This window comes from Vipera berus (assembly GCF_964194415.1).
Source record: "Vipera berus genome assembly, chromosome: 3".
In the NCBI taxonomy this organism is placed as follows: domain Eukaryota; kingdom Metazoa; phylum Chordata; class Lepidosauria; order Squamata; family Viperidae; genus Vipera; species Vipera berus.
In genome coordinates, this window is record NC_138204.1 from 33,097,874 (window position 1) to 33,120,183 (window position 22,310).

General features: G+C 37.0%; 1 protein-coding gene across 1 annotated transcript in view; it reads left to right on the forward strand.

The window, feature by feature from the left end:
* Positions 1-1,664: 1,664 nt before the first annotated feature.
* Positions 1,665-22,310, forward strand: part of TRPC4AP (transient receptor potential cation channel subfamily C member 4 associated protein) — a 35,026-nt gene continuing 14,380 nt past the window's right edge. The window contains exons 1-9 of the mRNA XM_081324551.1: positions 1,665-1,873; positions 10,493-10,621; positions 11,820-11,936; positions 14,293-14,350; positions 15,166-15,221; positions 16,206-16,334; positions 18,247-18,448; positions 20,189-20,377; positions 21,475-21,617. Of these exons, the coding sequence (XP_081180677.1) occupies positions 1,703-1,873; positions 10,493-10,621; positions 11,820-11,936; positions 14,293-14,350; positions 15,166-15,221; positions 16,206-16,334; positions 18,247-18,448; positions 20,189-20,377; positions 21,475-21,617 (1,194 nt within the window). The 5' untranslated portion in view covers positions 1,665-1,702. The remainder of the gene's footprint in view (positions 1,874-10,492; positions 10,622-11,819; positions 11,937-14,292; positions 14,351-15,165; positions 15,222-16,205; positions 16,335-18,246; positions 18,449-20,188; positions 20,378-21,474; positions 21,618-22,310) is intronic.

Sequence of the window (22,310 nt, forward strand, 5' to 3'; positions counted from 1 at the left end):
TTTAAGAGAAAGCTGAGTGTGATCAGTTCCTTTTTCAATAATCTCAAATCAGTTATAATGATTGTTAATCATATGCAGGTAGTCCTTGTGATATAGCCACTCATACAGTATATACTCATACTGCAGTGACAAACAAGGACTCATGTCAGGTCCTCGAAGTTTCAGCTATTACGGTGGACATACGGGTTTGGAGCAAGGGTTTGGAAATGGTGGCCTAAAGAATCTTTTGGTATTATACATAGTTCTATGAAGTCTTGCCCAAATTTGATTTTGGCAAACATCTGCTGATGATCGGCACCTAGAATCTCCTGACCCAAAAGCTCCTTTTATTTATTTATATAATAGCATTTATATACCGCCCTATTCCCTGAGGACTCAGGGCGGTTTACAGGGAATTAAAAATCCACCATACAAAAGTTAAAAAACCAATTAAAAAATATTAAATTACCCTGTATACATTAAAACCCGAATTAAAAATTTCTCCTCAGCCTGGGCCTGAGAGCTCAAAGAGCCAGGTCTTCAGGCCCCGGCGGAATGATCGGAGGTCGGGGGCAGTCCTCAGCTCCACCGGCAGCTGGTTCCAGAGGGCAGGCGCTCCCACAGAGAAGGCCCTATCCCTGGGTGTCACCCGCCGGCAATCTCTCACCGGCGGCACCCTGAGCAGACCCTCCCTGTGGGAGCGCACTGGGCGAAGGGCGTTTGATGCCGGCAGCAGGTGTTCCCTCAAATAGCCCGGACCCAGGCCTTGCTTTCACCGACTTAATTGCTTGGTCTCTGCCTGTCTTTACTCAGCATATTTTGGGGACTGAATAGGCACTTTTCTCAAATCCTGCTATATTGTCCCATTGGGGTGAAAGTGAGGTGTTCCTGGGAAGGATGAGCAAAGGACAGCGAGGCTGTATACCATCTCTTAGCAGCAAAAGCAATACAGGAAGATGCTGGATGCAGACAATCAGTAGTGATAAAGGCAAAGGCATCATTTCATACTGCACTACAGAAGGCAATAATAAACCAATTCTATATTTTTATTTTTAAAAACCACATGGAGAGAAAACAAAACGTTTGATGATATAGTCTTGGATGATGGGCCTCTAAAGGCAGGATGGCCCTCAATCTGCTACTGAGGAAAAGTTCAGGGCCGTAAATTGTGAAACCCCATCCCGAATCGCCGGGAACAAAGTGGCATATAACTCAACAATAGTAAAAAGAAAGAGAAGAGTTTAAATAACAGTAGCCTTGCAGAGCCGGTCCCGGTTCCTCGAATATGAAGCTTCTTTGGGGGAACAGGACCGAGACCCTCTAATGGATTTTAGATTTTTCAATCTAGGTGATAAAAATCCGGACAATCGCTAATCAGAAACCGACAGGAGAGAAAAAAAACCCTAAGAAAGACGAGAGAATACCAAACTGGATCCCACCAGCAGCCTGGAGGACATAAAATCTGAAGTGTTGCCTTTGATTGCGGAAGACATATAACAGCAGCCTTTTCCTCTTTGCTGACGTTGCTCAGTGCTCCTTTCTCTTAGTACACAGTACAGTACCGGTACCTAGTTATGCCCAAAGACTTCATTTCCCATCATCCCTTAGGTAAATAAGAGTACTTCCTGTCGCCGTCCTATCTCGTCCCGGAAGGCGTCCCGACGCACAAAGCTCCGAGAGGAGAGAAGCTTCCTGTTTGCGTCTGGCCGGGGCAAGAGCGACTATGGCATCCACAATAGGGGGTGCAGGAGCTGCATTGCTAGCTCTACCACCAACAGCGGACCCTGTTTCCTGCACGCCTGGCCGGCGTGAAGCAAAGAGAGGACCGATCAACATCCTGGCCCAGCTTCGGCACGCACAGCTCAGCGGCCGGGGCCTGACGCGGGGGTCACAGGTATTGCAGGCTCAGCTGGGCTCTCTGCGGGGTGGGCTTCCTCAGAGAATTTGCGCTGTCCCCTGGCTACGCCTTTGGGTGGCTTCAGAGGGAATAATGAGATGCTCCGGCTGGACTCCGTCCATTTTCAGGTGCTGGGTAGGCTGATGGCTTTGTGTGGAGGTGGGAGCCTTGTCGATTTTAGCTAAAAAAAACAACTAAGGATAAATGGAGTTGGGGGTTCTGAGAATTGCTAGCCTCCTACTCTGTATGCAAGATAATAGTAGGTGCCTGTATGCTACTCCCCTTCTTGACGATGATGATTTTTACCCCACTTTTCATATATATAAAAACTCAAGCTGGTGAACATTCCTAATACTAGGATATTAAAATAGGATATGTCTCCTATTTTCCTCACAACAATAATCCTGTGGAGTGGGTTGGGCTAAAAAAGTGACCAGCCCAAAGTAACCTATCCAGCTTCCTTAGCTTCCAGGAATTGCTGTTGTGCCTTGCTTCTGATTTGGTTTTGATTTTTATGTATAAGAGCAGGATGTTGGTAATGACTGATGTTCAGCATCTTATTATAGGTGTTCAGATAAACTGGAGTTGGTGGGTGACATCTCTCATTTAGTCTTGCTCTCATATATTCAGACATCCCATCAGATTTTATATATAATCCAAAACTAATAATGATCCATAGAAAATGGACAGTTCATATGAAAAGATAGATGATTCTGTCACTGAAATATATGTTCAAAATACAAGTTTAAAAACCAACATAATAGTGATACAGTTAATTAATTGAATTTGCTTTAATTATATGTTAAATTGCAGTGGCAATGAACAGCAAGCTATTTAATATTACTTTCACTTGTAAATTCTTATTTCTTCAAAATAATATTGAAATTTAGCAAATGGTAGTATTAATAATGAACTATTGTTTCTTTCATTTTTTTAATGATGTGCAGTCACTTCTGAGGTATGATTTAAGTTATAACTGCCAAAAGTTGTCATTTCTAAAACAATATGGAAAAGCTGACATTATACTTTACGTTAGTTTCCCCCTAAGGTCTTAAATTTTTTAATTGTTTTTAAACATCTGGGATATGTTTCCCCACAGACATTCAGACCATATTGTTGTTTGTCTTTTGTTAGAGATACTGACAGTTTTTTTCTTATTTATTTTGCAGCCATAATCTTTAACAGTGCATATTTAAATTGTTCTTTGCAAATGGTGATAGAGCTATAAACTCTACCACTTAATTTTTTAGATTGTATAAATGACTGTAAATTACATTAGATTTCCATTGCTGAAATACCTGTATGGAGATGCTCTTGATAGCTTTGTTTAAAAGATTGGAAAAGAAAAGTAGGGAAATGGAAGAAAATAAAGCATTGATTTTATTCCACCAGAATAAATAAATAAATAAATCTTCATTTAAAGATATTTTCATATAGAAATTAGAAAGGTTAATATTAAAGTTTGAGCAAATCTGAAATGGCTGATAAAGCTGAAATCCATATATATTATGCACTGTGTATCAATCAATCATACAACTATTTTCTGTTTTTATTCCTCAGTGAATATAGTACTATATTTTTAGAAAAAAGACATGTAAAGCCCCCTTAAATCTTAAATATATCTTCAGATTACAAGTTAAAACTTTTTAGCTGAATAGGTCATTTTAACCTTATTGCACCAATGTATCTGTTGCACACATATTTTAACCTTATTGCACCAATGTATTTGTTGCACACATAACAGTCTTTTACCAATATATTTTGTTTAGTTTCCATACTTTTGGCTAAATTAATACAGAGTGATATTAAATCTTAAATTTTTGTAAAGAAGATGTAAATACTAGTATAACAAAATATTCTCATAATTTTTAGCCCTGGGTCTTATTTCTTTCAGAGCCCATTCTACATTAGAATTTTAGAGAATCTTTTACAAGATGGGTGGCATTAAAATTGCCACATTCCAAAGTTAATTATCAATGTTTAATTCTCCAAAAAATTATTGTTATTTTTTTCTGGAAAAAAATGTATGTCTCAATTCATTGATAAATTGTATATTAGATTCTCAGTACATAAAATGCAGACAGTTAAGGCCCCTGTGAATCCAGTGAGGGAGGAGCTATAGATGTACACTATCTCAAGCCTTCTTGATCTGAAATAGTGGAAAGGGGCAACTTTACAAAACTTTTTATTCTCTCCTCAGTTTAAAAATTATCAGTGGAATGGATAAAAACTCTTTCCACTTCTTTGATTTCCTTTTGGGATATTGTTACTGGTAGCTGTTTGCCCACCTGAGCAAAGTGCTTTTCTTGCTTAGGCAGACAATCAGCAAAAAACAGTTCTAACTCCCTATAGCCATCAACGTTGTGTTGGGTATGTTAGGTTATATTATGAATACATAAAAATTAATTTTATTTTTGGCTTCTTTCCTTATTTATTTCCATTTTGCTTTATGATAGGTTGATTTAATGTTAATAATATTAGTAATATGTCTTCCTGTTGAATAAGGCATTATTTTAAGATTTTAGGAGATTTTTATTTGTTGTTAGATATCTATTTTATTTGTTGTGTTAGTATTTTTCATTGCCTAGAAATAATCTTTATATGCCTATATTTCCAACAATTCTCATCTCTAAAATATTAAGACAGAAGGTTTCTTCTGTCTCCTCTAAAATGGAAATAATTTATAAAATATTAAATCAGAAAGCAAGTAAGAATTGATGCGACTTAATTTTTGCTACTGTATTGTATATTTACAAAAATACATGAGGAAAAGTCATAGGAAGAAAAAGCTAAAAGATTGAAACATTGGTTTTGTAGTTTATTAAGTATATGTTGCTTTAGATGGGTGCTATTGTTTTGAAAAACATAGGATTCTGTTCCTGTATATTATAATACCTTGAACATAAAGATTTTATTCAGTCAAAGTATTTGTCATTTTAAACTTTCCTGAATAAATATCAGTGGCTCTGTTCTGTAAATGCTTCTCATCTGCTTGGTACTGAAGGCAGTTGTAATTAAGGTCACAGGGTATCTCAGTATACAGAACCTCTTTGTATTTGAAACAGCATTTGAATAACAACTGTATTTTCAAGTCTTTCGTGTTATAGAAAACCTTACATTTATGTGGAAGCACTTTGGCATAAGAACATAAGTAGGTATAGTGATATTACTGAGAAAGGGATAAACATTAAATATTACCTAGAATACTTTTTATTCCAATAGTGAATGCAGAATGTTTGACAGTAGAATCGCTTGCTGCATCTAAGTGCCATAGATGTTCTGATGGCTCTCATTTTGCAAATGAGGGTGTTAAAAATGCATAATTATATGTGTCTCTACTTAGTCAACCTATAGATGCTGTTTTGTGGAAAGTTTTATTTGGATCCTATTTTGATTACTTAAGCAATCAAGTTCAAATTGGATAAAGTAAGGATCTCCATCTTTTCAAGCCACAGATACATTTAGACTTTCGAATAAATATCCTGAAAAACCATCAATACATAACAATTCTGTAGGATATGGCCCTTCACATAATGTTTAAAGCACTTCTCTTTTCTGATTGTTCGTGTGTGTGTGTGTGTGTGTGTGTGTGTGTGTATTCATTCATTTATTCAGTTTGTATTACTGCCCATCTCACGTACACGATTCTAGTCTTCTTTATTAAGTTTGTTTATTTATTGCACTTATTTAAAACAAAAATATTTGATTTTGCTCTGATATGATGCAATCTGAATATAGGAGGTCCACTTCTTTCTTGTCAGGGTCAGATCACTCTCCAGTTGATCTTTGGTTAATCAATACTAACTTTACAGGCAGGAGGACCTTCTTTTAATACCAGCAATCATAATTATTTTCTTGAGCCACCTGCAAGAGTTGGAAGTTGATATTACAGTTGTTCTTCTCCTCCTCCTTGATGGGGCAGTTCTATTCAATAGAAAAAGAAAAATTGAGTCTGAAGCCCCTTGTATAAGAGGTGCTACAGAGGGTTAGCATTTTTTCCAATATTCTTTAGTTTCTATATGAAAGCACTGAGGGAGATCACCTGTTATCATAGATACAGTGTCGTCCATGTACTGATGATACCCATCTTTGCACTAGACCTCTTGCCCAACAGGTGATGTAATTGAAATTATGTCCTGGTGCCAGCAGTCTCTTGGAGTCTGCTGGCTTAAGATCACTTTTCCCCCCGATCATTTGTGTCCATCTGATAAAATCAAATAAAAGGGGCTTTTACTGGGAGACTTGATAATTTGAAGCTCCGGAGGTAGTCTTTTCCATCCCTGCCCTCCTTATTTGGAACAACGTTCTCTTTGGATTTATGTGGACCCTGCTGGGTTTTAGAGATGCCATTAAAACCTGGCTTTTTCTGCCGGCCAGAAAAATTAGAGGCAGAATCACCTAAGGGTTGATTGAAGTTGAGCTATTTTACCTTTAGTGATTTGTTTTATTGATCTCTGGTGTTAAATTTTGATCTGTATTATAGTTAGTCCTTGACTTACGATCGGCCACTTCCGATTGTTTAAAAATATGACAAACCACCCCAGGGCTACTTACAACCTGTATTTCCAACAGTTGGTTCCCCCCAAAGTCATGTAATCAAATTTTGATCATTTGGTAACCAGCTTGCATTTATGGATCTTTGCAGCATTCCATAGTTACATAATCGCAGTTTATGACTTTTTTTGCCAGAATTGGATTTTACTTCCAGTTTCTGGCAAGAAAATGCCCATTGCAGACTGTTTATTAAATTGATGTGCTGCCTATCTTACTATCCATATTGACTGGGGATTTGCTTAAAGGCTGCAGCATTGGCTTAATGACTGCCACAAAATAGGAGGTAAAATTGGGCTTGATCACATAGTGATCCGCTTAATGACTGGCATGACTTACAGTCATAATTTTGGGCTCAGTTATGATCATAAGTCAAAGACTACATGTATTGCATTATAATTGTATAATTATTATTGTATATTTTAACCTTATTTACAAAAAAATATTTAAGCCACAAGCTTGGTATTAATTGAACATAAGCACAGTAAACAAAGAAATAATTTTCCCTACCCAAATATAGCCCCTGCCGATCTCATATTACCTTTTTCATATATATGCTTTTGGCATTTCCTTCCTCTTCACCAGATGGATGAATTGCCTTTTTTAAAAAAAATAAAACTTTTGTGCACACTGAACATTGTGGAATTTTCTTTGTCCCAAGAAAACCAAGTACAGTATACAGAACAAACTTTCAGCCAGTGGACTTTATCTTGCCAGCCCAGGGATAAAGCTCTATTGTTGAGGGCTTACAACCATTTTTGAAGTGAGGTGTTGCATAGTGTTACAAAGTATTGCATAGAGGTATTTTGCATCAGGAAGGACCATGATTTTGAGATACTGCTTTTCTCGGGAGGGGAGAAAGATTTGTAAAGAAACATTCATTTACTATATTTTTTTACTTTGTTTTATAGATAAGTATTGCGTCCAAGATATTTTTCAAATGCAAGAAAGCTAGCAAAATTACAAAGAAAACATGCAAAGAAAGGGAGTTCAAAGACAGGTGAAAATAGGAATTCTTCCAGAATATCCGGAAGAAAGTTGATAATGTTAAATGGGCATTTATGTTCTGTTTGTTTCATTTATTTTTATAAAACTTTATTAAGCTTCAGAAAAGGAATCCTTGCATTAAATGGCTCACGCCCTTTATAGTGGGAAGGAAATGTTATTCTTGTTCCACTGCCATAGTTGAATAGGGCTAAGTGTCCTTTGTGAAGAAAAATTATTCCTTCTCTGAGTAGATAGAAAATAAACTTAAGAAATATACTGTGCTTGTGATCAGAAACTGCTGAGACACATTGATATGAACAATATCATTAAGAATAGAAAATAAAAGCTTTCAAATATGAGACTGATATAATTGAAACAATCCTGAAGCCCAAAAAAGCTTCTAAAATAATGGTTGACTTTAAAGTCTAAATATAAACCCTATCCTAAGGGAGGGAAATGGTACATGCATATTTAAGGTATAAGTAGCGGGTGGATGGAAGAGTTCTGTTTGAAGTGGAGCCTGTGAGACTGTTAAACGTATCCTATTATCTTGCAAATATGAAATTTGCTGTTTTATTATAGTGAACTACAAAAATACTTTCAAGTACTTTCTCTGACCTTGTTCGTTACATTTGTTTAGTCTTAGTTACATTTCTATGTTTAGTTTTCTAATAAAGAATGGATTTTATAGGTGTTTAGTAACTGATGCAATAAACCAATATTTCCAAAATGGCTGAAGTGATCAAATTATGATAGAAGAAATGATAGATCGCAACCTACTACTTGATAAGATAGAAAAATATGGGTTAGACAGCATCACCACCAGATGGATTCGCAGCTGGCTGACAGGCCATACTCAGCGTGTGGTCCTCAATGGAACTGCATCTACATGGAGGGAAGTGGGTAGTGGGGTGCCCCAGGGCTCTATTCTGGGCCCAGTGCTCTTCAACATCTTCAATGATTTGGACAAGGGGATAGATGGGGAACTCATCAAATTTGCAGACGACACCAAGCTAGCAGGAGTAGCCAACACTTCAGAAGATAGGCCTGGCCTGATGGGGGATTGGTGGGGTGTGTTTTTTTATTGTTATTTTAATATTTGTATTTACTGTTTTTAGTGGGCATATATTTAATTCTTTTTTAACTTTTGTAACTTTGTATTTTTTATTCTTGCCCTGTTCACCGCCCTGAGTCCTTCGGGAGAAGGGCGGTATATAAATAAAATTATTATTATTATTATTATTATTATTATTATTATTATTATTATTATTATTATTATTATTATTATTATTATTATTATTATTAAGATAGAGGAGGATCTGAACAAACTGGAACACTGGGCACTATCTAACAAAATGAAATTCAATGGTGAAAAAAGTAAAGTTCTACATTTAGGCAAGAAAAACCAAATGTTGTGCATTTAAGGTGGTAGACTTTATCAACATCTTCATCAACAATTTGGACGAGGAGATAGATGGGGAACTCATCAAATTTGCAGACGACACCAAGCTGGCAGGAATAGCCAACACTCCAGAAGATAGGCTTAAGATACAGGAGGATCTGGACAGACTTGAACGCTGGGCACTATCTAACAAAATGAAATTCAATGGTGAAAAAAGTAAAGGTTCTACATTTAGGCAGGAAAAACCAAATGTACTGGTATAGTATAGGTGGTACCTTGCTCAATAGTAGTAACTGTGAGAGAGATCTTGGAGTCCTAGTCGACAATCACTTCAGAGCCAGCAGTGTGTTGCAGCTGCCAAAAAAGCCAACACAGTGCTAGGCTGCATTAACAGAGAGATAGAATCAAGATCACGTGAAGTATTACTACCACTTTTCAATGCCTTGGTAAGGCCACACTTGGAATACTGCATCCAGTTTTGGTCACCACGATGTAAAAAAGATGTCGAGACTCTAGAAAGAGTACAGAGAAGAACAACCAAGATGATTGGGGGACTGGAGGCTAAAACATATAGGGAACGGTTGCTGGAATTGGGTATGTGTAGTTTAATAAAGAGAAGGATGAGGGGGGACATGATAGCAGTGTTCCAGTATCTCAGGGACTGCCACAAGGAAGAGGGAGTCAAGCTATTCTCCAAAGCGCCTGAAGGCAGGACAAGAAGCAATGGATGGAAACTAGTCAAGGAGAGAAGCAACCTAGAACTAAGGAGAAACTTCCTGACAGTTAGAACAATTAACCAGTGGAACAACCTGCCTCCAGAAGTGGTGAATGCTCCAACACTGGAAGTTTTTAAGAAGAGACTGGACAGTCATTTGTCTGAAATGGCATAGGGTTTCCTGCCTGAGCAGGGGGTTGGACTAGATAACCTCCAAGGACCCTTCCAAATTCATTATTATTATTATAACTTCCTAATTTATCTCTTTTATTTTCTGTTACTTTTATTTGGTGACTACCTACTCTTGCCTAAACATCAAATTGTAATATTCTATTAGCTACAGTTACTTTAATGAAAAAAGTGAGGTGATGGGGATATTACTGATGATTGACAGATACATAAATAAAACCCAATAAATAGTATAAGAATCATCTGCTACTGACATATTGATTTTACTGTAAAATATTTTCAATAGTTGTGTGCATTTTTTTATTTTAAATGTGAAAAAGAAAGAATTCTTCAAATTATCATTTAATGAACATTCTAATTCTATAGCTAATATTCCCATCACCTGTTCAGTGTAGAGGGGTTATAAGACAAAATGTTTTTTTTATAACCATGCATCTGAATTTATTTCCAAGAAAAAGAAATCAATAATATTTGGAATTTAGATGAATTGATATATGAAACAAGGATCCATATGCCAAAGAACTGAAAGTATGATGCATGTTGCAAGTATCTTCAGTATGATATTTTGTCTTTCAAAGTTTTTGGACTAGTTTTGTGTTTCTGCTGTGTTAAATGTATGTGTGGAACCCAAAATTTTAATGAGGGGCAAATTGGCATTAATTTCTGGTGCAGTGAAAAACTGAAGAAGCAATCAATTTAAATACTCTGGAAGCACTGTAATAAGTAATTTTTAAGGATAAAATAGATGGAATCTGAAACCCTTATCTTGCAGATCACAGGAGCTTTGTTAAAAGAAAGAGACAAACAAGCAAAGTGGAATGGAATTCCTTTGCTCTTACAAAAGCTCTATGAGACTAGCCATGCTAATAGTGATTTTTCTCAGTGTCAGAGCATCTTAAAGGTGAGTTTATTGCTCATTTTCAATCAATAATCATTGTGTTAACTCTGTTCTTAATCACAAGCCAATCATAAACAGTATTAGTAACTTATTGTGTAATTCACTGTACAATAAAATTGCAATTTTATATAATATTTACATATATAGAATATGTGGATTAAACATCAAATGTTACTGTGTAATTTTTAATGTTTAATTTGTGGCATATTCTGTATGTATGATGTTAGCATAATGTCCCAACTTATACTCATACCACGTATTATTTTATTTAGTTGTTTTTCATGAACTAAACATTCCTCATTTTTATTTAGCCATTCTTAATGGTGAAAATGTTTCAAACCATTGATAATAGAGATGATGCTGACTAGTCCAGGCTACCACTGCTATACAAGCAACTTAAAATTTTCTGTTTATTAGCTTATCTAAAATGATTTTGTTATCATGCCCCTTTATATGTATGTAGGTATATCCATATATGAAATGTAATTTAATAAATTTTGTTCTACATTATTAAAACCACATCATGTCCATTTTCTTCAAACCCTAATTATGCACAGTTGTAACATTTCAATTCTAGCAATTTCCAAGCATTAGGCCTTTTTTTACAAGATAGCGTTAGAACACTTCGTCTGTCACTTTCTCGGCCTTTTTCAGCTCAGTTGTAGCCTTTTAATTGTTTTGATTAAAAATCACAGCAAATGTACATTACATGAACATTTGTATTGGACTGTTGATGATAACCCCAAGATCTGTTTCTTGGTTACTGGTCACTAATTTAGATACTGGAGGGGAGGGTCTTTGCTTAATGTGAAACCATCACATGTGCTTTTATTGAACTGCATTTTTCATATGAATAAGCATTATTTTGAGCAATGCCATACCAAGTTTGTGGAGCAGTTAAAAAGGATGAATTTAAATATTGGCCTTTTGACGTTACAATCCAGTGTTTCTCAATCTTGGCAACTTTAAGTTGTGTGGACTTCCAGAATTCCCTAGCCAACATGATACATATACATGCTATACATTTACAGTTCTGGGAGTTGAAACCCACACGTCTGAAAGCTGCCAAGATTGAGAACAGCTGTAAACTGTTGCTCTGAAAATTATTATTATTTAAAAGGATTATTCTCTCAATAACATCTGTAATGTAATATATAAATCTATCACAACTACAATAAAATTTTGTTTTTGTTTCTGCCAGGAAATTTCTCCCCTCCTTTCAATGGAAGCCATGGCGTTTGTCACAGAAGAAAGAAAAACTGCACAAGAGTCTACTTTTCCAAATACATATACATTTGACCTATTTGGAGGTGTTGATGTAAGTGATACTCTTGAGTCAGTTTTGCCTTCAATACAGAAACAGGTTCTCAAATGCTGTGACATTCTAATCCATGGTAGAGAAACTTTGATAAATGTAAGGAAATATTAATGTTTGTTCAAGGCAGGAACACTCATCATCTGAGAAATAGTAATTTGGAGAACATCTATCATCTTTTAGCTTAGAAGAGGAAAGATTAAAAGAAACAGTTGTGTATAACATATATATTGCATATATAAAAATAGTAGGAGGCCATGGGGTAATAAAGATGAATGTTTTGTAATTTTACTATGCTTTGGTGATCTTTTGAACTACAAGGAAAGAGTTGGTTCTTCTGAAATGTCTCTTGGAAAGAAGAACATATGTTTAAAAGCCAGTGGGATTATATAGTGCAAAATCTGAGAAGAATGAAAGCCATTAATAAAAATAGGCAAGAATATTTAAAGTTCCACAAGATGTTTGTAGTTTATGCTACCTAATGCAGTTTGAATATTATTCTCCAAAATATTTTGTCCCATCATAACAAATTAATACAAAGTAGGATGGTACTTTTAGCAAAGTATCTCTGATATAGTCATTCACGTAACTGGAGTTCTTGAACATAATTTAAATATTTCTTTTTACATTTTTTCAATGTCACCAGCCTTCTGGTATCACCTAATCACCCAATCTCATTTCCTCTGATTCAAGCGAATGTTTTTTTCCAACATGAGTTCATTAATTTCTAATGTGGTTTCCCAACCAGCTATCTGGGTTTTGTTGGCTTCTGGGGAAACCATTTTTCAGTGCTAGTAAGGGGGTGATCCAGCTCAGAAACTGAAATTGTGAAACGGTTACAGTGTAGAGTATCGGGAAGTATATGCAGTTTGTTTCTAGTCAATAGAATACAACTGATTAGCTGTGACATATATCGTTTTTATTATACCTATTGTAATCATATGTTCAATCTTAAATATAATTTCATGTTAATAGAAGATGACAAACTGTTTTATGATTATAATAGCCTCAGACAGACTCAATTAAAAACCATCCATAAATTTAGTACAAGTCAGAGCTTGGGAAACAACATACTTAATCTCATTAAATACAAATTTACAATTTTTTTTTAATTGGTTTGAACTGAAGAAGTAAGCTGAATTTAAAGTTGATAGAGAAGAGAGGATAATATAATTCCTAAAAATGTAGGAATATGTTTTATAAAGGTGGAAGTACCTATATTTCTCTCAATAGCTTTCATATAACAAGCAACAAATCTGTGCTTCTCACCAGTCCAGGCTCTTGTACAGCCTTGTCTTATCTAAAAACTTACAATGTAATAAAAGCAAATTCCATTTAATGCCTAATTTGGAGGCAATGACATTTTTTCCCCCAGATAACTATCACAACATATTTAGGATGTATATATTCAGCAATTATTTTGTATTACATGTAGTTTAAAGTATTTAAAATAGAGCAGTACTTCTTGTTAAATGTATATGTGATCATAATGGAGCACATTAAGAAGCCATAGCTAACCATTGTCACATGATTTAAAATTAGCTGGTTTGATAGCCAATAATTATAATTCCAAATTGGGATGTGAAAAGAAGGTTACTATTTTATTTACTTGTTCTGACAGAGGAAAGAGGTATACAACATAGAATATCTACATTTCTCTGATTCTAATGCCAAGTGGTTGTCAAAATATTATTTTTTAACCACACACAAAATTTCAATACAATTTACTGAAATGGATAAAGATTATTGACCAGACCTTGAAGTTGGTTTGTTTTTCTAGTTTAGTGAACCTTAAACCTAGCTGGACCTGACCAGGCATAATAGGAAACATTAGTTACTTCAGAACATCTTCTATCATCTTCTTATATCTTCTGTATTAGAAGAGAGAGCACAAAGCCAGAAGTTTGTTTATTTAAGTATGAGCCCAAACATTAGAGAAATATCCTACTAAAACATGATAAATTTTACGAGAGATCATTGTAAAGTTTGGGCATTAGATGTTTTGTAAAGTAAGGTAAAGTCTTGTTCAAATCAAGCTGATGATTGTAGAGACATATAACTAGTTGTCTCGTAGTTGGCAAAAATGCAGAAGGGGATTGCCATCGAATTTGGGAATGTTTTAAGTTTCCCACACTAGTTATAAACCCAGGATCTGCTCAGGGTCTCCTATCCAAATATTAACCAAGTTTACCTTGCCTTTCTTATTTTGGGGGGATCAAACAGGTGCTACCATGTAGTTGAATAGAAGTTTTGTGTGCGCAACAAAAAGAAGAATTTGCTTAAAATCAATTGAAGTTGCTATTCAAATAATTTTTATACTATTTTGTTAAAGTAAATAAAGTAATTATCTTATTCACAGCTTCTAGTAGAAATACTTATGAGGCCAACATTTATTACACAGAAGAAGAAACAAAAGAGTAAGTAGAAGTCATATCTCTGTCATAAACACTTTTTTATTTAGTGTCAGTCACAAGTGCAGGTTTGGTAGTAGTTGCAAGATAAATTATAGTTTACTCACTATGGAAACATTAACATAAATCATTTAAAACATGCCTCATATTTGCTATGTGGATTTAAATTAGTACCTCTAATTCTACATTCAGCTTTCATTAAATTTGTTTTTACTTTTAGACAAGTTATTTCAATTCTACGCATTAAGAATTAATAAACTATTTTTTTTAAAAAAAAATACAACTGTATGTGTAGAGCAGGGGTCCCCAACCTCCACTCCGAGGACCAGCACCGGTCCGCAGCATGCCAGCAAGCAGGCCGCACAAACAAGCAAAGCCCCACTCACAGGATGCAGACAGTACGCAAAAGCACACCCCCTCTGGTCCACAGAAAAACCTTTCTACACGGTACCAGTCCCTGGTGCCCAAAAGGTTGGGGACCTCTGGTATAGAGCATCATTATCAAGGAATAAGCATGGATAAAGCAATATAGTTTTTTTTATAGGGGGAAGGGTTCTGATATGTAAAATGCATAAAATTAGGCACCATAATAATAATCCTGGAACTACCATTGAGATGGAAGACTGATGGTAGATTGTTAGCCATTTACTTATAATCCTCCCCATTAGGTTTATTGGATTTTAACAGCTGAAATACCTGTTGTTTTCATCAGTATTCCTTGTATTTATGGTATAATGTAACATACCTTGAAATATAGACAGAATGAGTGCCCTTGATACTGTATTTGAAAAAAGCACTAATTAGAATATTATGTTTTACAGTAAGTGATGATCTTATCAAGGACTGTTTAAGCATATTGTACAATTCCTGCATATGTGTAAGTCATATTCTATTTACTAACAATTTTTTGTTTTATTATACCTAAAAACATTACCTACTTTAAAAAAAATAAAAGATAGAATTTCACATAATACAATATAAACACATTGTCAACTGCATTTTATCTCAATTTCGTCTTTTAAAGAGGATTTGTTAGTATGTGATTAATTGTAGGACTATTTAAGAGTTTGGTAATATTAAATTATTTGGTATTTTGTATATTTGTATTCCAGATTGAAAGTTATTTTCCATCAAATAAGTTTAAAAATACATTACCAAGATTGTTTTTGGATTGCTTTTGATACTTTCCTACTGTGTTCCCAAGCTATGGAATCTACTCCATCAATAGCAATAGCAGTTAGACTTATATACCACTTCACAGTGCTTTACAGCATGCTCTAAGAGGTCCACTTTTTAGGAAAGGAATCAAGACCTTCCTCTTCAATCAGGCATTTGCAGTTGAAGCTAGCCTTTTAGGTATTTATTTTATTTTGATGTTGCTGCCTTCAATGCCCCATATACAACAATATGGGATAGTAGATAAAATAATAATAATATCAGCATTATCAGCAAAAATATTGGGCTATATACAATATTGCCATTCTACTAAAAATACACACAAAAAATAATATAGGCCTCAGAGCTTTGTGGGATCCTCCAAAACAAATGTGAGAAGATATTTGGGAATATAGATTTATAACATCAATCCTACTCAAATGTTCTTATCAGTTTCAACCTAGTGCTGAAGAGTTTAAACAAATGTACAGCATAAATCTATCAATGAATCCCTTTTTCCATTCAGTCATCCACAACAGCTTCATTAGAGTCTAGAAACATTCTTTCATTATTTGTTTTTACTATGTATTTATTTTCCTCCTTATTATAATTGTAAGAATTGTCAATTGAGGAATACTATTGTGGATTTTTTATTCAGAGATATTGCCAATAAATAATTGGGATGAATACTTTCTTAATTTTGTAGACCGAAGGAGTCACTAAACGATTGGCAGAAAGAAATGATTTTGTGCTGTTCTTGTTTACACTGATGACAAATAAAAAGACATTCCTGCAAACAGCCACTCTTATTGAAGACATTCTTGGAGTGAAAAAGGTTTGTCAATAATCCTTTGAAGCTATCAGTAGTTTATATAGGCATGGGACAATTAATTTTGGAAAGATTTTGGATCCTTAACCCATGTACTAATGAATTAGCTGAGAAAAATCATCCTTCTTAGCAACCACATTCAAAATTTAAACAGTTGAATTTTCTGATGGCCATCAAAGGCAGCATCATATAGAATGCTTGGCAATAGCACAAGCAAATTATGATAGTGATACAGGTGGTCCTTGAGTTATGACCATTCATTCAGCATCTCTTTGAAGTTACAGTAGCACTGAACAAGGGCTAACCGTCAAAGTTCCAGCCATTTAAGCACCGCGCAATCACGTGAACAAAATTTGGATACTTGGCAGCTAGCTTGCACTTACAGCTGTTTGCAACATCCCCCAGTCATATGATTACTGACCTTCTCTGCCAGCTTTGCATAAGCGAAATCAATGGGTAAGCCAACAGGGAAGATCACAAGTCACTTAGATAAGTGTCATCTCCCCCCAGCATTCGTTTGTTACATGCAGCACACACTCTTTCACCTATCGCTTACTTGCACCTACCAGTGCCCTCTTTTCCTGGGCGTTCCTGCTCTTGCATACGAACATAACACCTGTGCCCTCTTTTTCTCAGTTTCCCTGACCTCATGTCACATTGCAGCACCACCCCAACTCTCTGGCGACCTGTGTTTCCCAGGTCTCTTGCACTTCCCTGTGTCACCCTCATGCCCCTCACCTGGGACTCCCTCCGCTTTCCGCTTAAGAACATGCATGTCTTGGGTTACAATGAGAACCAGGACTGCCTGGATCATCATGGTTAAATGACACGGTCATGTGACATTGCACTTTACAACCAGACCACTTGATGGTGGCAGTTCTGGTCCCAAATGCTTTCATAACTCAAGGACTACCTGTATTAGTTCTCACACTTCAGGTAGAGGCTGCAGTTGGCATGCAAGGTAAAGGAGCTGGTCAAAGGACCTCCTGGCTGTAGCCTTTAGTTTCCTTTCCCTTAGTAGCTGTCATTTCAGGAGGATCTCCAAATCACAGGTTTGCTTCCTCGGGAGCAATGCTATCTCCTTGAGAGATACCCTTGCGATGGCGGATGGCGGTCTATGATGGGCAAAAGCAACTATCTCAGGGAATAGCTACCTTGTTTTCTCTCATCCAGATTCTAAGAGCCTCTGGGTACTAAGACAAGATTTCTGTAGCAGCTCCAGCTGGGCCTGGGCTGACCACTGAATAGTGATAGCAATAGCATTTTGGCTTATATACCGCCCCATAGTGCTTTACAGCACTCTCTGGGCAGTTTACAATGTAAAGCATTATTTTGCATATTGCCCCCAACAATCTGGGTCCTTATTTTACCGACCTTGGAAGGATGGAAGGCTGAGTCAACCTTGAGCCCCGTCAGGATCGAACTCCAGGCTGTGAGCAGATTTTGTCTGCAACACTGCACTTTAACCACTGCACCACCAGGGTATGTATCATCGGTACATTGAGGATGCCTCATCCTAAATTCCTATATGACTTCTCCCAGCAGATGTTCATGCAGACATTAAATAGGAGAGAAGATAAGACTGAACTATGAGGTTGAGAGTCTTCCCTACAATCACTGAGTTGCCATGGGCATCTCTTTTGCTTGGTAACAGATAGAGACTCTACTCATGTTGTGACAGCTGTGGTAAAAGGAGATTTATAGTGCCAAATTTTCAAAGACTACAATAGCATGATTTGAACTAGGCACACCTGATACCTTTTTAAGGAATTCTGTAGAGTTTCTAATATGCTTCACCTGAAAGTGAAATGATTCCATGTACTGAAAGCAATTTGTTTAAACGTTAAATTATTCAAAATGGTTAATTACTAGAATGTAAGAAATGTTAGCAATTAACATGTGAATTGCCTCCTTTTAGGAAATGATCCAATTAGAGGATATTCCAAATCTCGCCAATCTTGTCTCCAGTTTTGACCAACAGCAACTAGCAAACTTCTGCAGGATCCTTGCTGTTACAATTTCAGAGCTTGATACTGGCAGTGATGATAAACACACACTACTTGCTAAAAATGCTCAACAGAAAAAAAATTTGGGTCCTTCTCGAGCAGAAATAAATCAAGGTAAAATGTTTCCTTTCATTGTAAAATATTCCAAACAAGAACACTCAAGAAAATAGAAAAGCTGGAAAGAATGATGTGCTTTTTTCAAATTTGCAAGTGTACATATTGTAGAAATAAATAATCTGCAAGGAGTCAGCAGGCACAACTCAACCATCTGTACTTTTTGAGGGTTGTAGGAGGTCATGCGATGACTCAGTTAAAGGGTGGGACTGATTTTTACTTTTAAGAATGAGAGTGGGAGAGAGAAGCTTCTGGAAAGCAGATATTTCCATTTCTGTCTTAATTCTGTACTTCCATTCTCCCAGCTCAAAATAGTGCTGTAGAAATTCAGTGGCAGAATCATCACATTTTGCTGGTGCTATTTTGGGGAGGGCCACAAGTGGATGTGGAATGTTTTGATTGATTGATTGATTGATTGATTGATTATATTTATATGCCACCCTTCTCCCTAAGGACTCAGGGCGGCTCACAACAATAAAAACTGAAAAAGAACATGAAAATACAAAATTTAAAAAAGAATTAAACAGTAGATATGTTCAATACATAGTAATTTAACCACATAAAACCAAATTTAAAACCATAGTCAGTCCAGGCCCGATTGTTGAAACATCCATGTCTTCAGGTCACGGCGAAAGGACAGAAGGTCGGGGGCCATCCGCAGCTCTGGAGGCGACTCATTCCAGAGGGTCGGCGCGCCCACAGAGAAGGCTCTCCCCCTAGGGGTCGCCAGCCGGCATTGCTTAACCGACGGAACTCTGAGGAGGCCGACTCTGTGGGAGCGAACCGGGCGATGGGAGGTTGACAATGGCAGCAGGTGGTCTCGCAAATACCCCGGGCCTAAGCCATGTAGGGCTTTAAAGGTAATTACTAGCACCTTGAATCGCACCCGGAGGACAACCGGAAGCCAATGAAGCTCGCGCAGGAGTGGAGTAACGTGGGAGTATCGAGGAACTCCCATAAGTACCTGCGCGGCCACATTTTGCACCAGCTGAAGCCTCCGGGTGTACTTCAAGGGCAGCCCCATGTAGAGAGCGTTACAGTAATCCAGGAGAGAAGTGACAAGGGCATGGGTGACTGTGCATAGGGCATCTCGGTCCAAAAAGGGGTGCATCTGGCGCACCAGGCGAACCTGTGCAAAGGCCCCCCTGGTCACAGCAATTAAATGTTCTTCCAAATTAAGCCGTGAATCCAGGAGGACACCCAAGTTGCGAGCCCTTTCAGAGGGGGGAAATACCTCCCCCCCCATCAAAAGAGATGGAACATGTTGACAATACGAGATGCCGGTATCCACAGCCACTCAGTCTTGGAGGGGTTGAGCCTGAGCCTGTTCCTTCCCATCCAGACCCGTACTGCCTCCAGGCACCGGTTTTGCCAATTAGGTACCTCCTGCTTTCTATTTCTAAATAGAAAATAAAAAAATCAACTATTTTTCTACCAAATGTCATTAGTATGATATCAGAGTGATAGGGGTCTGCAAATGTAATCCAAGGGTCATATCAGGAGCATTTGGCGGAAGGGGAATGAAAATTATCTTCCCAGAGAAATTTAAGAGCATAATTACTCATTTAAATTCACCCTAAAGTTTTCACTTTTTTGCTTGCTTGCTAAAAAAACCTGTCCTATCTACTCAAATTCTGTAATGTTCTTTTATTTAAGATGAGAATATTAATTAGCTGAAATAATTTGTAGGTTTTTCAACAATTTACTATTTAATATGATTCTCTTTGCCTCTTTTCCTAGCTACCCTTCTCAATATACCAGGTTTCATTGAACGACTGTGTAAACTAGCAACCCGAAAAGTATCAGAAACAACAGGAACTTCCAGTTTTCTTCAAGAGCTGGAGGAGTGGTACACCTGGTTAGACAATGCTTTAGTTCTTGATGCACTAATGCGTGTGGCAGATGAAGAAACAGAGCAAAGTAGCACAGGTATTCAGGACACCCTAAAACAGCCATTTCTCAACCTGCAGTTCCTTAAAGGGTCTACTCTGAAATTAGTACCCCTAGGCCACCACATTTAAACATTTTAACTGACATTGTTCTAACCATATAGTGAAGTGGGATGGTTTTTAATAGCATTTTGCTATTTGTCATTTCAGTTTAAGTTTAGGCAAGGTTTCTGTTTCTTCCATTGCCATTGTGTAATCTTTCCTCCTTTACATCCCAAGCAGCTCAGCAAGTACATAGCACATCACTGCTGCTGCCATTGTTTACATTTAGTTATTAGTTACATTTATAGTTTACCTTTTCTCCAAGTACCCAAGTTGACTTCTGTAGGGATTTTCCTTCACTTTATTCCCATAACACAGATTTGTGAGATAGGTTTGGTTGAAAGGGACTAAATTGCTCAAACTCACTCAGTGGGTTTCCATATCCAAGTATGGCCTTGAACCTGGATCTCCCCAGTCCTATTCCAACAATATAACTATTAAAGCACACAGTTACCCCTTAGAACAGACATGTCAAAGACAAGGCCCGGGGGCCGGATTAGGCCCGCGAAGTGGTTTCATGTGGCCCGCAAAGCCATCCTGGAAATAGTGAGGGAACGGCCCCCACTGGCCTGGGCCTAGCCCAGAGATCCTCCTTCTGCCAGAGACCCTCAGATCTGTCCCACTCCTGCCCAGGCCCCCATAGGCACCCTTGATGCGAACGATGTAGAGCTGGCCATGCCCACCCAGTAGGCCATACACACTCTAGCCACACCCACCCAGTAGGCCACGCCCACCCTGGCCATACCCACCCGGCCCCCTGAGGGCAACCACAATGCTGATGCAGCCCTCAGTGAAATTGAGTTTGACAACCCTGTCTTAGAATAAGAGTCTTTCTCAAGTACTGTAGCTGGGGAAGAACAGAGCTATTACCAGTAAGGAAGAACTTAAATCACACTCCAGAGAAAAAAGCCCAAGCACATTAACAGTTGGACAATTAATGAGGATGGAATTCAGTACACTTCATAAAAGGAAGTTCACACAGGTTGATGTAATGTCTTGTGAAGAACCTCTGCATTGAACATTTTTCTGTCTTAGAATCTTCAGATGAGAGTGGATTTGCCAACACCTCAACGAGGAATCAGCTTCCTCAATCCATGAAAATTATGCATGAAATTATGTATAAATTGGAAGTTTTATATGTGCTTTGTGTGCTTTTAATGGGAAGACAAAGAAATCAGGTAATGCTATTATCATTTTTTGAGATACTCTCTCCAACTGTTTCTTAAAATCTTACAGCCTTTTAAAAACTAAACTTATTTTAGTTCTCAGGACACTGTTGCTCTTTTTTAAAGTACTTATTTTTAAACCTGCACATTTTATTCTCTGGGATAAAATAGAAATGGTCTGAGTCACTGTCAGGTCATGTGTCTCATAACCGCTTGTTAAAGGGCTTTTGGTTAAAGAAACAAAACATGAATTAGAATATTCCTTTACTATTAAGGATTTACTCATTGAAAAAACATAGAATTTAGATAATAGTTTATGCCTCCTAAATCAAGTACCAATATCATATTTCAATAGGAAAATACCAACTATATATACCTTAGTATGATACCTTCCTTTTACTAAGATGATACCAGATGCACTTAAAGACGTATAACTAATTTGTTTTTAACCAGTAATGTCTGAAAGGTATAATAATAATAAGATGATGATGATGATGATGATAAAGTTGGAAGGGATCTTGGGGGTCATCTAGTCCAATCTCCTGCTCAGGCAGGAAACCCTATACCATTTCAGACAAATGGCTGTCCAGTCTCTTCTTAATAACTTCCAGTATTGGAGCATTCACCCCTTCTGGAGGCAGGTTGTTCCACTGGTTAATTGTTCTAACTGTCAGAAGTTTCTCCTTAGTTCTAGGTTGCTTCTCT